General features: G+C 41.2%; 1 protein-coding gene across 1 annotated transcript in view; it reads right to left on the bottom strand.

Annotated features, from left to right (window-relative positions):
• TMA16 (translation machinery associated 16 homolog) overlaps positions 1-6,551 on the bottom strand; it is a 107,520-nt gene extending 100,969 nt beyond the window's left edge. The window contains exon 1 of the mRNA XM_056561373.1: positions 6,440-6,551. Coding sequence (XP_056417348.1) covers positions 6,440-6,442 — 3 coding nt within the window. The 5' untranslated portion in view covers positions 6,443-6,551. The remainder of the gene's footprint in view (positions 1-6,439) is intronic.
• Between the last annotated feature and the right edge of the window lie 8,306 nt (positions 6,552-14,857).

Here is a 14,857-nt window from a genome sequence, read left to right on the forward strand (position 1 = left end):
GAATTTTCTCTTACTCTGGACAATTCTTAAAATGGGACAGAGATGTCAGCAGAGAGCACTGTGGTCATGATGTCCGCAGAGAGCTCTGTGTTCCAAAAAGAAAAGAAATTCCTCTGTAGAATTCAGCAGCTAATAAGTACTGGAAGGATTAATATTTTTTAATAGAAGTAATTTACAAATCTGTTTAACTTTCTGCCACCAGTTGATTTAAAAAAAAAAATAAAAGTTTTCCACCGGCATACCCCTTTAACTGGTCCCTGAAAAATTCAGATTTAGAAATTTTCGTGAAAATTGCTGCTATACTTTGAAGCCCTCTAAAAAGTATTCAAAAAGTAAAAACATGTCAACTTTATGAGGTCAACAAAAAGAAGACATATTGGGGGAAATTTATCGAAGGAGTTAGACTGGCCTTTCCTATCTAGAATTGGCGCACAGAAAGTCGCAGTATAAATATGTGCAAATTTTTTGCGACTTTTGCTTTAGAGGATTTTTAGAACATGATACATCCTAGTCTATTTTAGATGGAAAAATGCATTGGTGCTGAATTTATTAAAAGCGACTTTTTGGCGACAAGTCGCATCGGCTGGAAGTACGCTGAAATGTCAGACCATGCTGGAGCAGGTTTAAATACAGTCTAAAGCATAGATCCCGAAGTCTGTGCACAGAATTTATCTAGAGCCGTGCACCTTTTGATAAATTAGGCGCACAATAGACCGGCCTAACCCTCTGTAGATTGGTCTATATTGATGCGGGACATAGACAACTTTGATAAATATCCCCCATTGTATTTGTGAATCAATATAAAAAGGTATTTGGAATATCCATTTTCCTTAGAAATTTTCATGAAATTTGAGGATTTTTTTCCCAAGAAAGGATGCAAAGTAACGACGAAAATGTAACACTTTGTTAAAGTAGAATATGTCACGAAAAAACTCTCTCGGAATCAGAATAATCTGTAAAGGCATCCCAGAGTTATTAATGCATAAAGTGACAGTGGTCAGAATTGCAAAAAAGGGCTCAGTCCTTAAGGAGAAAAGGGGCTCAGTCCTTAAGGGGTTAAAGGGGTTATCCACCATAAGGTGATTTTTAGTATGTACCTTGCAGACAGTAATGGACATGCTTAGGAAGGATCTGCGCTTGTCTTGGGGCTAAATGGCTATGTTGTGAGATTACCATAATACTGTGGCTAGCTTTTTTGTGCACTGGTATTTCCTGCTTGAGTTTTCTTTTTTTTACTACAAATCCCCTAATTACATTTTCCTTCCTCCCACACATCAGCCACCCCACCCATTCAAACAAATGAGCGGCATCCATTCAAAAGACCTGTGGTTTTCAATCAGGGTGCCTATAGCTGTTGCATTAGTTGCAGATTGATCTCTCCACCCATTGAAGCAGACGGGCTTCCTGTCATCAGCTGACTAGTGAGTCACATCTCGGCAGCATTGCAGCCTGGGAAAAAGTCATCCACTACAGACACATCTTCAATCTTATTTTAGCACTTCCTTCCACCACTGACACATGTATTACAGGGTATATGCCTCCTATTCACCACAAACACATGTACTATAGAGAATATAGGGTAGATTTATCAAAACCTGTGTAGAGGAAAAGCTGACCAGTTGCCCATAGCAACCAGATTGCTTCTTTCATTCCGAAAAAGGCTTCTGAGAAATAAAAGAAGTGATCTTATTGGTTGCTATGGGCACCTAGTCAACTTTTCTGCTAGACAGGTTTTGATAAATCTCCCCTATGCCTCTAATTCCACACAAACATGTACTATAGATGCCTCTAATTCCCCCACAAACACATGTACTATAGGGTATACACCTAATTCCACCACAAACACATGTACTATATAGGGTATACTCCTCTAATTTCACCACAGACACATGTACTATATAGGGTATACTCCTCTAATTTCACCACAGACACATGTACTATATAGGGTATACTCCTCTAATTTCATCACAGACACATGTACTATATAGGGTATACTCCTCTAATTTCACCACAGACACATGTACTATAGGGTATACACCTTCAATTCCCCCACAGACACATGTACTATAGGGTATACACCTCTAATTCCAACACAGACACATGTACTATGGGGTATACACCTCAATTCCCCCACAGAATGTGCTATAGGGTATACACCTTCAATTCCCCCACAGAAACATGTGCTATAGGGTATACACCTTCAATTCCCCCATAGACACATATACTATAGGGTATACACCTCCAATTCCCCCACAGACATATGTAATATAGGCTATATGCCCCTAATTCACTCAGACACATGTACTATAGGGTATACACCTCCAATTCCATCACAGACACATGTACTATAGGGTATACTCCTCAAATTCCCCCAGAGACACATGTACTATAGGGTATACACTAGGGATCGACCAATACAGATTTTTTAGGGCATTATCGGCAAGGTAATTGCCGATACCGATAATATCCAAAATCGTGAATATCGGCCGATAATCGGTCGATTCCTAGTATACACCTCCAATTCCACCACAGACATATGTACTATGGGGAATATGCCTCTAATTCCACCGGACACATGTACTATAGGGTAAATGCCCCTAATAATCATATAGTTATGGGGGTTTATAAACAAAGGGGGAAGTCTAATCCAGGGTTTGTAATTATTAGCGTGTCAGTTTGTACATGCAAGGGGGGCTGATCTGGGTTCAGTATACATGGGCGTCTGGTATGGGGTCTATATACGGAGGGGTTGTGGCCGATGGATGATATACATGGGTGCGATTGGTTCTGTACAAAGGGGGTTCTGACCCAGGGTTTAGGAGTACTTCTGAGTTCTTGTTGTCGTCTGCTAAACGGGGGTCATGTACTTTCTTTAATTGAAATGCTGTAGTTTGGGAGGGGTCCATGGAAAGGATTATGCACAGCAAACTACTGCATCGTGCACTATTTTTATGGTCAAATCAGAAGAGACTGCTGAAGCAGGCACAGGACACAGCCTGTGATACCAGTGTGAACAATGCTTCATTTAATTACCGAATATAAATGACCGCTTATTTAGGCTATGTTCACACGGGAGAATTTCTGTGTAGAAATCTACATTGAATTCAGTGGGATTCTGTTGAGCGGTTTACATTCAAATTCACTGGAAATTAGAATTCCAGTGTACTCAGACAGAAAAGACATGTCCATTCTTTCTGCAGACTCTGGACGTAATGTATTGCTATCTATGAGATTCCCCAGCGGTCCCAGTGCTGGCATGTTATGCTGGCACACCGCCCGCATTCGGGGCAATGTCTGCACTGAGATTTTCCATACTGACATTGCCCTGTGAACATAGCCTTAAGGGTATTTGATTGGAACTTCTTGTCACTAAAGAAAACTTGACATGGGGTCTATTCACACGGCAGAATTTTCACACATTGCAATATTGGTGCGGAATTCGCATGCAGAAATTCAGAAGTGTGAATTGGAGTGCATAATCCCATAGAAGTCTATTTGGCTTTAATTTGAGGAGGAATCCGCATGCAAAATCTGTGCAGAATTACGCATGTGGAAATTCTGTAGTGTAAATAGTCTGTATTCACAACAGGCTGCCTTCACATAACGTTTTGTAGTTACGGTGACTGGATCCCACTGGGAGTGTGAAAAACCAGCCGACTGGAGTCACTTTCTGACACCGGTCAGCTCATTCAAATTAATGAGATGCGGTCCGAGTCCAGCTGGGATACAGGAGCGCCCAGTTTTCACTTCCCCAGCCGAGTGCGGTCATCGTAACTACAAAACGTTATGTGAATGCAGTCTTCAAAACATTGGTCTACGTACAGTTACAACCACAGGCACGCACAGTCTATCTATGCAACTCTAGCTACAGTCATCCACCTGTACAGTCTATACTTCGAACTTGAGCCACTGATCTGACACATGTACAGTCTCATCTAACTACAGTCACTGATCAGATACATGTACAGTCACTAATCAGACACATGTACAGTCTACACCTCTAACTACAGCCACAGATCAGACACATGTACAGTCTATACCTCTAACTACAGCCACTGATCAGACACATGTACAGTCTATACCTCTAACTACAGCCACTGATCAGACACATGTACAGTCTATACCTCTAACTACAGCCACTGATCAGACACATGTACAGTCTATACCTCTAACTACAGCCACTGAGCAGACACATGTACAGTCTATACCTCTGACTAAAGTCACTGATCAGACACATGTACAGTCTATACATCTAACTACAGCCACTGATCAGACACATGTACAGTCTATACCTCTAACTACAGCCACTGATCAGACACATGTACAGTCTATACATCTAACTACATCCACTGATCAGACACATGTACAGTATATACCTCTGACTACAGTCACTGATCAGACAAATGTACAGTCTATACATCTAACTACAGTCACATGTACAGTCTATACATCTAACAACAGTCACATGTACAGTCTATATATCTAACTACAGTCACATGTACAGTCTATACATCTAACTACAGTCACATGTACAGTCTATACATCTAACTACATCCACTGATCAGACACATGTACAGTCTATACCTCTAACTACATCCACTGATCAGACACATGTACAGTCTATACATCTAACTACATCCACTGATCAGACACATGTACAGTCTATACATCTAACTACATCCACTGATCGGACACATGTACAGTCTATACCTCTGACTACAGTCACTGATCAGACAAATGTACAGTCTATACATCTAACTACAGTCACATGTACAGTCTATACATCTAACTACAGTCACATGTACAGTCTATATATCTAACTACAGTCACATGTACAGTCTATACATCTAACTACAGTCACATGTACAGTCTATACATCTAACTACATCCACTGATCAGACACATGTACAGTCTATACCTCTAACTACAGACACTGATCAGATACATGAACAGTCTATACATCTAACTACAGTCACTGATCAGATACATGTACAGTCTATACCTCTAACTACAGACACTGATCAGACACATGTACAGTCTATACCTCTAACTACAGTCACTGATCAGACACATGTAGTCTATACATCTAACTAATCACTGATCAGACACATGTACAGTCTATACCTCTAACTACAGCCACTGATCAGACACATGTACAGTCTATACATCTAACTACATCCACTGATCAGACACATGTACAGTCTATACCTCTAACTACAGACACTGATCAGATACATGAACAGTCTATACATCTAACTACAGTCACTGATCAGATACATGTACAGTCTATACCTCTAACTACAGACACTGATCAGACACATGTACAGTCTATACCTCTAACTACAGTCACTGATCAGACACATGTACAGTCTATACCTCTAACTACAGCCACTGATCAGACACATGTACAGTCTATACATCTAACTACAGTCACTGATCAGATACATGTACAGTCTATACCTCTAACTACAGACACTGATCAGACACATGTACAGTCTATACCTCTAACTACAGTCACTGATCAGACACATGTAGTCTATACATCTAACTAATCACTGATCAGACACATGTACAGTCTATACATCTAACTAATCACTGATCAGACACATGTACAGTCTATACATCTAACTACATCCACTGATCAGACACATGTACAGTCTATACCTCTAACTACAGACACTGATCAGATACATGAACAGTCTATACATCTAACTACAGTCACTGATCAGATACATGTACAGTCTATACCTCTAACTACAGACACTGATCAGACACATGTACAGTCTATACCTCTAACTACAGCCACTGATCAGACACATGTACAGTCTATACCTCTAACTACAGTCACTGATCAGACACATGTACAGTCTATACATCTAACTACAGCCACATGTAGTCTATACATCTAACTACATCCACTGATCAGACACATGTACAGTCTATACATCTAACTACAGTCACATGTACAGTCTATACATCTAACTACATCCACTGATCAGACACATGTACAGTCTATACATCTAACTACAGCCACTGATCAGACACATGTACAGTCTATACATCTAACTACAGTCACTGATCAGACACATGTACAGTCTATACATCTAACTACAGCCACTGATCAGACACATGTACAGTCTATACATCTAACTACAGTCACTGATCAGACACATGTACAGTCTATACATCTAACTACAGTCACATGTACAGTCTGTACATCTAACTACATCCACTGATCAGACACATGTACAGTCTATACATCTAACTACAGTCACTGATCAGACACATGTACAGTCTACACACGTGTATAGCCCGTATAGCAGTGTATGGACACACGTGCAGTCCTTGTCATTATAAATCACAAGTGTAAACCGGGCAAATAAGTTACTTTTTAATATTCTCTGCTGCTCCGCGATGAAAGAACATAAGGAGCACTTACCATTGTGACGTCACGATCACTTAGGACACAACTCTAATAGGAAGAATATCTCCCGAAGTAGATGTTATAGATGTAAAGAGCAAGCAAGCTAAAGGACCTTTGATGATGTCACTGTCATGTGCTTGATCACATGATAGAGGGGGAGGAGTCCGAATCAAAGCTGTGCTGCTGGAGTACTGTGTGCGCTGCCTGTTCCATACAATTCCATTGTATTATACACAGCTCATTAAACACACACACAAACACACACACAAACACACACACAAACAAAACTCTACACAGTGCTCATTACATACACACAACTCTATACAGTGCTCATTACATACACACAACTATACAGTGCTCATTACATACACACAACTCTATACAGTGCTCATTACATACACACAACTCTATACAGTGCTCATTACATACACACAACTCTATACAGTGCTCATTACATACACACAACTCTATACAGTGCTCATTACACACACAACGCTATACAGTGCTCATTACATACACACAACTCTATACAGTGCTCATTACACACAACTCTATACAGTGCTCATTACATACACACAACTCTATACAGTGCTTATTACATACACACAACTCTATACAGTGCTCATTACATACACACAACTCTATACAGTGCTCATTACATACACACAACTCTATACAGTGCTCATTACATACACAACTCTATACAGTGCTCATTACATACACACAACTCTATACAGTGCTCATTACATACACACAACTCTATACAGTGCTTATTACATACACACAACTCTATACAGTGCTCATTACATACACACAACTATACAGTGCTCATTACATACACACAACTCTACACAGTGCTCATTACACACACAACTCTATACAGTGCTCATTACATACACACAACTCTATACAGTGCTCATTACACACACAACTCTATACAGTGCTCATTACATACACACAACTCTATACAGTGCTCATTACACACAACTCTATACAGTGCTCATTACATACACACAACTCTATACAGTGCTCATTACACACACAACTCTATACAGTGCTCATAACATACACACAACTCTACACAGTGCTCATTACACACACAACTCTACAGTGCTCATTACATACACACAACTCTATACAGTGCTCATTACATACACAACTCTATACAGTGCTCATTACATACACACAACTCTATACAGTGCTCATTACATACACACAACTCTATACAGTGCTTATTACATACACACAACTCTATACAGTGCTCATTACATACACACAACTATACAGTGCTCATTACATACACACAACTCTACACAGTGCTCATTACACACACAACTCTATACAGTGCTCATTACATACACACAACTCTATACAGTGCTGATTACACACACAACTCTATACAGTGCTCATTACATACACACAACTCTATACAGTGCTCATTACACACAACTCTATACAGTGCTCATTACATACACACAACTCTATACAGTGCTCATTACACACACAACTCTATACAGTGCTCATTACATACACACAACTCTACACAGTGCTCATTACACACACAACTCTACAGTGCTCATTACATACACACAACTCTATACAGTGCTCATTACATACACACAACTCTATCCAGTGCTCATTACATACACACAACTCTACACAGTGCTCATTACACACACAACTCTATACAGTGCTCATTACATACACACAACTCTACACAGTGCTCATTACACACACAACTCTATACAGTGCTCATTACATACACACAACTCTATACAGTGCTCATTACATACACACAACTCTATACAGTGCTCATTACACACACAACGCTATACAGTGCTCATTACATACACACAACTCTATACAGTGCTCATTACATACACACAACTCTATACAGTGCTCATTACATACACACAACTCTATACAGTGCTCATTACACACAACTCTATACAGTGCTCATTACATACACACAACTCTATACAGTGCTTATTACATACACACAACTCTATACAGTGCTCATTACAAACAACTCTATACAGTGCTCATTACATACACACAACTCTATACAGTGCTCATTACACACACAACTCTATACAGTGCTCATTACATACACACAACTCTATACAGTGCTCATTACACACAACTCTATACAGTGCTTATTACATACACACAACTCTATACAGTGCTCATTACAAACAACTCTATACAGTGCTCATTACATACACACAACTCTATACAGTGCTCATTACACACACAACTCTATACAGTGCTCATTACATACACACAACTCTATACAGTGCTCATTACACACAACTCTATACAGTGCTTATTACATACACACAACTCTATACAGTGCTCATTACACACAACTCTATACAGTGCTTATTACATACACACAACTCTATACAGTGCTCATTACACACAACTCTATACAGTGCTTATTACATACACACAACTCTATACAGTGCTCATTACACACAACTCTATACAGTGCTTATTACATACACACAACTCTATACAGTGCTCATTACACACACAACTCTATACAGTGCTCATTACACACACAACTCTATACAGTGCTTATTACATACACACAACTCTATACAGTGCTCATTACACACAACTCTATACAGTGCTTATTACATACACACAACTCTATACAGTGCTCATTACACACACAACTCTATACAGTGCTTATTACATACACACAACTCTATACAGTGCTCATTACACACAACTCTATACAGTGCTCATTACATACACACAACTCTATACAGTGCTCATTACACACAACTCTATACAGTGCTCATTACATACACACAACTCTATACAGTGCTCATTACACACAACTCTATACAGTGCTCATTACATACACACAACTCTATACAGTGCTTATTACATACACACAACTCTATACAGTGCTCATTACACACACAACTCAATACAGTGCTCATTACATACACACAACTCTATACAGTGCTCATTACAAACAACTCTATACAGTGCTCATTACATACACACAACTCTATATAGTGCTCATTACACACACAACTCTATACAGTGCTCATTACATACACACAACTCTATACAGTGCTCATTACACACAACTCTATACAGTTCTTATTACATACACACAACTCTATACAGTGCTCATTACACACAACTCTATACAGTGCTTATTACATACACACAACTCTATACAGTGCTCATTACACACAACTCTATACAGTGCTCATTACATACACACAACTCTATACAGTGCTCATTACACACAACTCTATACAGTGCTTATTACATACACACAACTCTATACAATGCTCATTACACACACAACTCTACACAGTGCTCATTACATACACACAACCGTATACAGTGCTCATTACACACAACTCTATACAGTGCTTATTACATACACACAACTCTATACAGTGCTCATTACACACACAACTCTATACAGTGCTCATTACATACACACAACTCTATACAGTGCCCATTACATACACACAACTTTATAAAGTGCTCATTACACACACAACTCTATACAGTGCTCATTACATACACACAACTCTATACAGTGCTCATTACACACAACTCTATACAGTGCTTATTACATGAACACAACTCCATACAGTGCTCATTGCACACACAACTCTATACAGTGCTCATTACATACACACAACTCTATACAGTGCTCATTACATACACACAACTCTATAGAGTGCTCATTACATACACACAACTCTATACAGTGCTCATTACACACACAACTCTATACAGTGCTCATTACATACACACAACTCTATACAGTGCTCATTACATACACACAACTCTACACAGTGCTCATTACACACACAACTCTATACAGTGCTCATTACATACACACAACTCTACACAGTGCTCATTACACACACAACTCTATACAGTGCTCATTACATACACACAACTCTATACAGTGCTCATTACATACACACAACTCTATACAGTGCTCATTACACACACAACGCTATACAGTGCTCATTACATACACACAACTCTATACAGTGCTCATTACATACACACAACTCTATACAGTGCTCATTACATACACACAACTCTATACAGTGCTCATTACACACAACTCTATACAGTGCTCATTACATACACACAACTCTATACAGTGCTTATTACATACACACAACTCTATACAGTGCTCATTACAAACAACTCTATACAGTGCTCATTACATACACACAACTCTATACAGTGCTCATTACACACACAACTCTATACAGTGCTCATTACATACACACAACTCTATACAGTGCTCATTACACACAACTCTATACAGTGCTTATTACATACACACAACTCTATACAGTGCTCATTACAAACAACTCTATACAGTGCTCATTACATACACACAACTCTATACAGTGCTCATTACACACACAACTCTATACAGTGCTCATTACATACACACAACTCTATACAGTGCTCATTACACACAACTCTATACAGTGCTTATTACATACACACAACTCTATACAGTGCTCATTACACACAACTCTATACAGTGCTTATTACATACACACAACTCTATACAGTGCTCATTACACACAACTCTATACAGTGCTTATTACATACACACAACTCTATACAGTGCTCATTACACACAACTCTATACAGTGCTTATTACATACACACAACTCTATACAGTGCTCATTACACACACAACTCTATACAGTGCTCATTACACACACAACTCTATACAGTGCTTATTACATACACACAACTCTATACAGTGCTCATTACACACAACTCTATACAGTGCTTATTACATACACACAACTCTATACAGTGCTCATTACACACACAACTCTATACAGTGCTTATTACATACACACAACTCTATACAGTGCTCATTACACACAACTCTATACAGTGCTCATTACATACACACAACTCTATACAGTGCTCATTACACACAACTCTATACAGTGCTCATTACATACACACAACTCTATACAGTGCTCATTACACACAACTCTATACAGTGCTCATTACATACACACAACTCTATACAGTGCTTATTACATACACACAACTCTATACAGTGCTCATTACACACACAACTCAATACAGTGCTCATTACATACACACAACTCTATACAGTGCTCATTACAAACAACTCTATACAGTGCTCATTACATACACACAACTCTATATAGTGCTCATTACACACACAACTCTATACAGTGCTCATTACATACACACAACTCTATACAGTGCTCATTACACACAACTCTATACAGTGCTTATTACATACACACAACTCTATACAGTGCTCATTACACACAACTCTATACAGTGCTTATTACATACACACAACTCTATACAGTGCTCATTACACACACAACTCTATACAGTGCTCATTACATACACACAACTCTATACAGTGCTCATTACACACAACTCTATACAGTGCTTATTACATACACACAACTCTATACAATGCTCATTACACACACAACTCTACACAGTGCTCATTACATACACACAACTGTATACAGTGCTCATTACACACAACTCTATACAGTGCTTATTACATACACACAACTCTATACAGTGCTCATTACACACACAACTCTATACAGTGCTCATTACATACACACAACTCTATACAGTGCCCATTACATACACACAACTTTATAAAGTGCTCATTACACACACAACTCTATACAGTGCTCATTACATACACACAACTCTATACAGTGCTCATTACACACAACTCTATACAGTGCTTATTACATGAACACAACTCTATACAGTGCTCATTACACACACAACTCTATACAGTGCTCATTACATACACACAACTCTATACAGTGCTCATTACATACACACAACTCTATAGAGTGCTCATTACATACACACAACTCTATACAGTGCTCATTACACACACAACTCTATACAGTGCTCATTACATACACACAACTCTATACAGTGCTCATTACATACACACAACTCTATAAAGTGCTCATTACACACACAACCCTATACAGTGCTCATTACATACACACAACTCTTTACAGTGCTCATTACACACAACTCTATACAGTGCTTATTACATAAACACAACTCTATACAGTGCTCATTACACACACAACTCTATACAGTGCTCATTACATACACACAACTCTATACAGTGCTCATTACACACACAACTCTATACAGTGCTCATTACATACACACAACTCTATACAGTGCTCATTACACACACAACTCTATACAGTACTCATTACATACACACAACTCTATACAGTGCTCATTACAAACAACTCTATACAGTGCTCATTACATACACACAACTCTTTAGAGTGCTCATTACATACACACAACTCTATATAGTGCTGTTACGCCGAGCACTCTGGGTCCCCGCTCCTCCCCGGAGCGCTCGCTACACTCTCGCTCCCGCAGCGCCCCGGTCAGATCCACTGACCGGGTGCGCTGCGATACCGCCTCCAGCCGGGATGCGATTCGCGATGCGGGTGGCGCCCGCTCGCGATGCGCACCCCGGCTCCCGTACCTGACTCGCTCTCCGTCGGTCCTGTCCCGGCGCGCGCGGCCCCGCTCCCTAGGGCGCGCGCGCGCCGGGTCTCTGCGATTTAAAGGGCCACTGCGCCGCTGATTGGCGCAGTGGTTCTAATCAGTGTGTTCACCTGTGCACTCCCTATGTATACCTCACTTCCCCTGCACTCCCTCGCCGGATCTTGTTGCCATTGTGCCAGTGAAAGCGTTCCCTTGTGTGTTCCTAGCCTGTGTTCCAGACCTCCTGCCGTTGCCCCTGACTACGATCCTTGCTGCCTGCCCCGACCTTCTGCTACGTCCGACCTTGCTTCTGTCTACTCCCTTGTACCGCGCCTATCTTCAGCAGTCAGAGAGGTTGAGCCGTTGCTAGTGGATACGACCTGGTCACTACCGCCGCAGCAAGACCATCCCGCTTTGCGGCGGGCTCTGGTGAATACCAGTAGTGACTTAGAACCGGTCCACTAGCACGGTCCACGCCAATCCCTCTCTGGCACAGAGGATCCACTTCCTGCCAGCCGGCATCGTGACAGTAGATCCGGCCATGGATCCCGCTGAAGTTCCTCTGCCAGTTGTCGCCGACATCACCACGGTGGTCGCCCAGCAGTCACAACAGATAGCGCAACAAGGCCACCAGCTGTCTCAACTGACCGTGATGCTACAGCAGCTACTACCACAGCTTCAGCAATCATCTCCTCCGCCAGCTCCTGCACCTCCTCCGCAGCGAGTGGCCGCCTCAGGCCTACGACTATCCTTGCCGGATAAATTTGATGGGGACTCTAAGTTTTGCCGTGGCTTTCTTTCACAATGTTCCCTGCACTTGGAGATGATGTCGGACCAGTTTCCTACTGAAAGGTCTAAGGTGGCTTTCGTAGTCAGCCTTCTGTCTGGAAAAGCTCTGTCATGGGCCACACCGCTCTGGGACCGCAATGACCCCGTCACTGCCTCTGTACACTCCTTCTTCTCGGAAATTCAAAGTGTCTTTGAGGAACCTGCCCGAGCCTCTTCTGCTGAGACTGCCCTGCTGAACCTGGTCCAGGGTAATTCTTCCGTTGGCGAGTACGCCGTGCAAATCCGTACTCTTGCTTCAGAACTTTCCTGGAATAATGAGGCCCTCTGCGCGACCTTTAAAAAAGGCCTATCCAGCAACATTAAAGATGTTCTGGCCGCACGAGAAATTCCTGCTAACCTACATGAACTCATTCATCTAGCCACTCGCATTGACATGCGTTTTTCCGAAAGGCGTCAGGAGCTCCGCCAGGATATGGACTTTGTTCGCACGAGGCGTTTTTTCTCCCCGGCTCCTCTCTCCTCTAGTCCTCTGCAATCCGTTCCTGTGCCTCCCGCCGTGGAGGCTATGCAAGTTGACCGGTCTCGCCTGACACCTCAAGAGAGGACACGACGCCGCATGGAGAATCTCTGCCTGTACTGTGCCGGTACCGAACACTTCCTGAAGGATTGTCCTATCCGTCCTCCCCGCCTGGAAAGACGTACGCTGACTCCGCACAAAGGTGAAACAGTCCTTGATGTCAACTCTGCTTCTCCACGTCTTACTGTGCCTGTGCGGATATCTGCCTCTACCTTCTCCTTCTCCACTAAGGCCTTCTTGGACTCCGAATCTGCAGGAAACTTTATTTTGGCCTCTCTCATCAACAGGTTCAACATCCCAGTGACCAGTCTCGCCAGACCTCTCTACATCAATTGCGTTAACAATGAAAGATTGGACTGTGCCGTGCGTTACCGCACGGAACCCCTCCTAATGTGCATCGGACCTCACCACGAAAAAATTGAGTTTTTGGTCCTCTCCAATTGCACTTCCGAAATTCTCCTTGGACTACCCTGGCTTCAACACCATTCCCCAACCCTGGA

Source organism: Hyla sarda, chromosome 1 (genome assembly GCF_029499605.1).
Source record: "Hyla sarda isolate aHylSar1 chromosome 1, aHylSar1.hap1, whole genome shotgun sequence".
NCBI lineage: Eukaryota > Metazoa > Chordata > Amphibia > Anura > Hylidae > Hyla > Hyla sarda.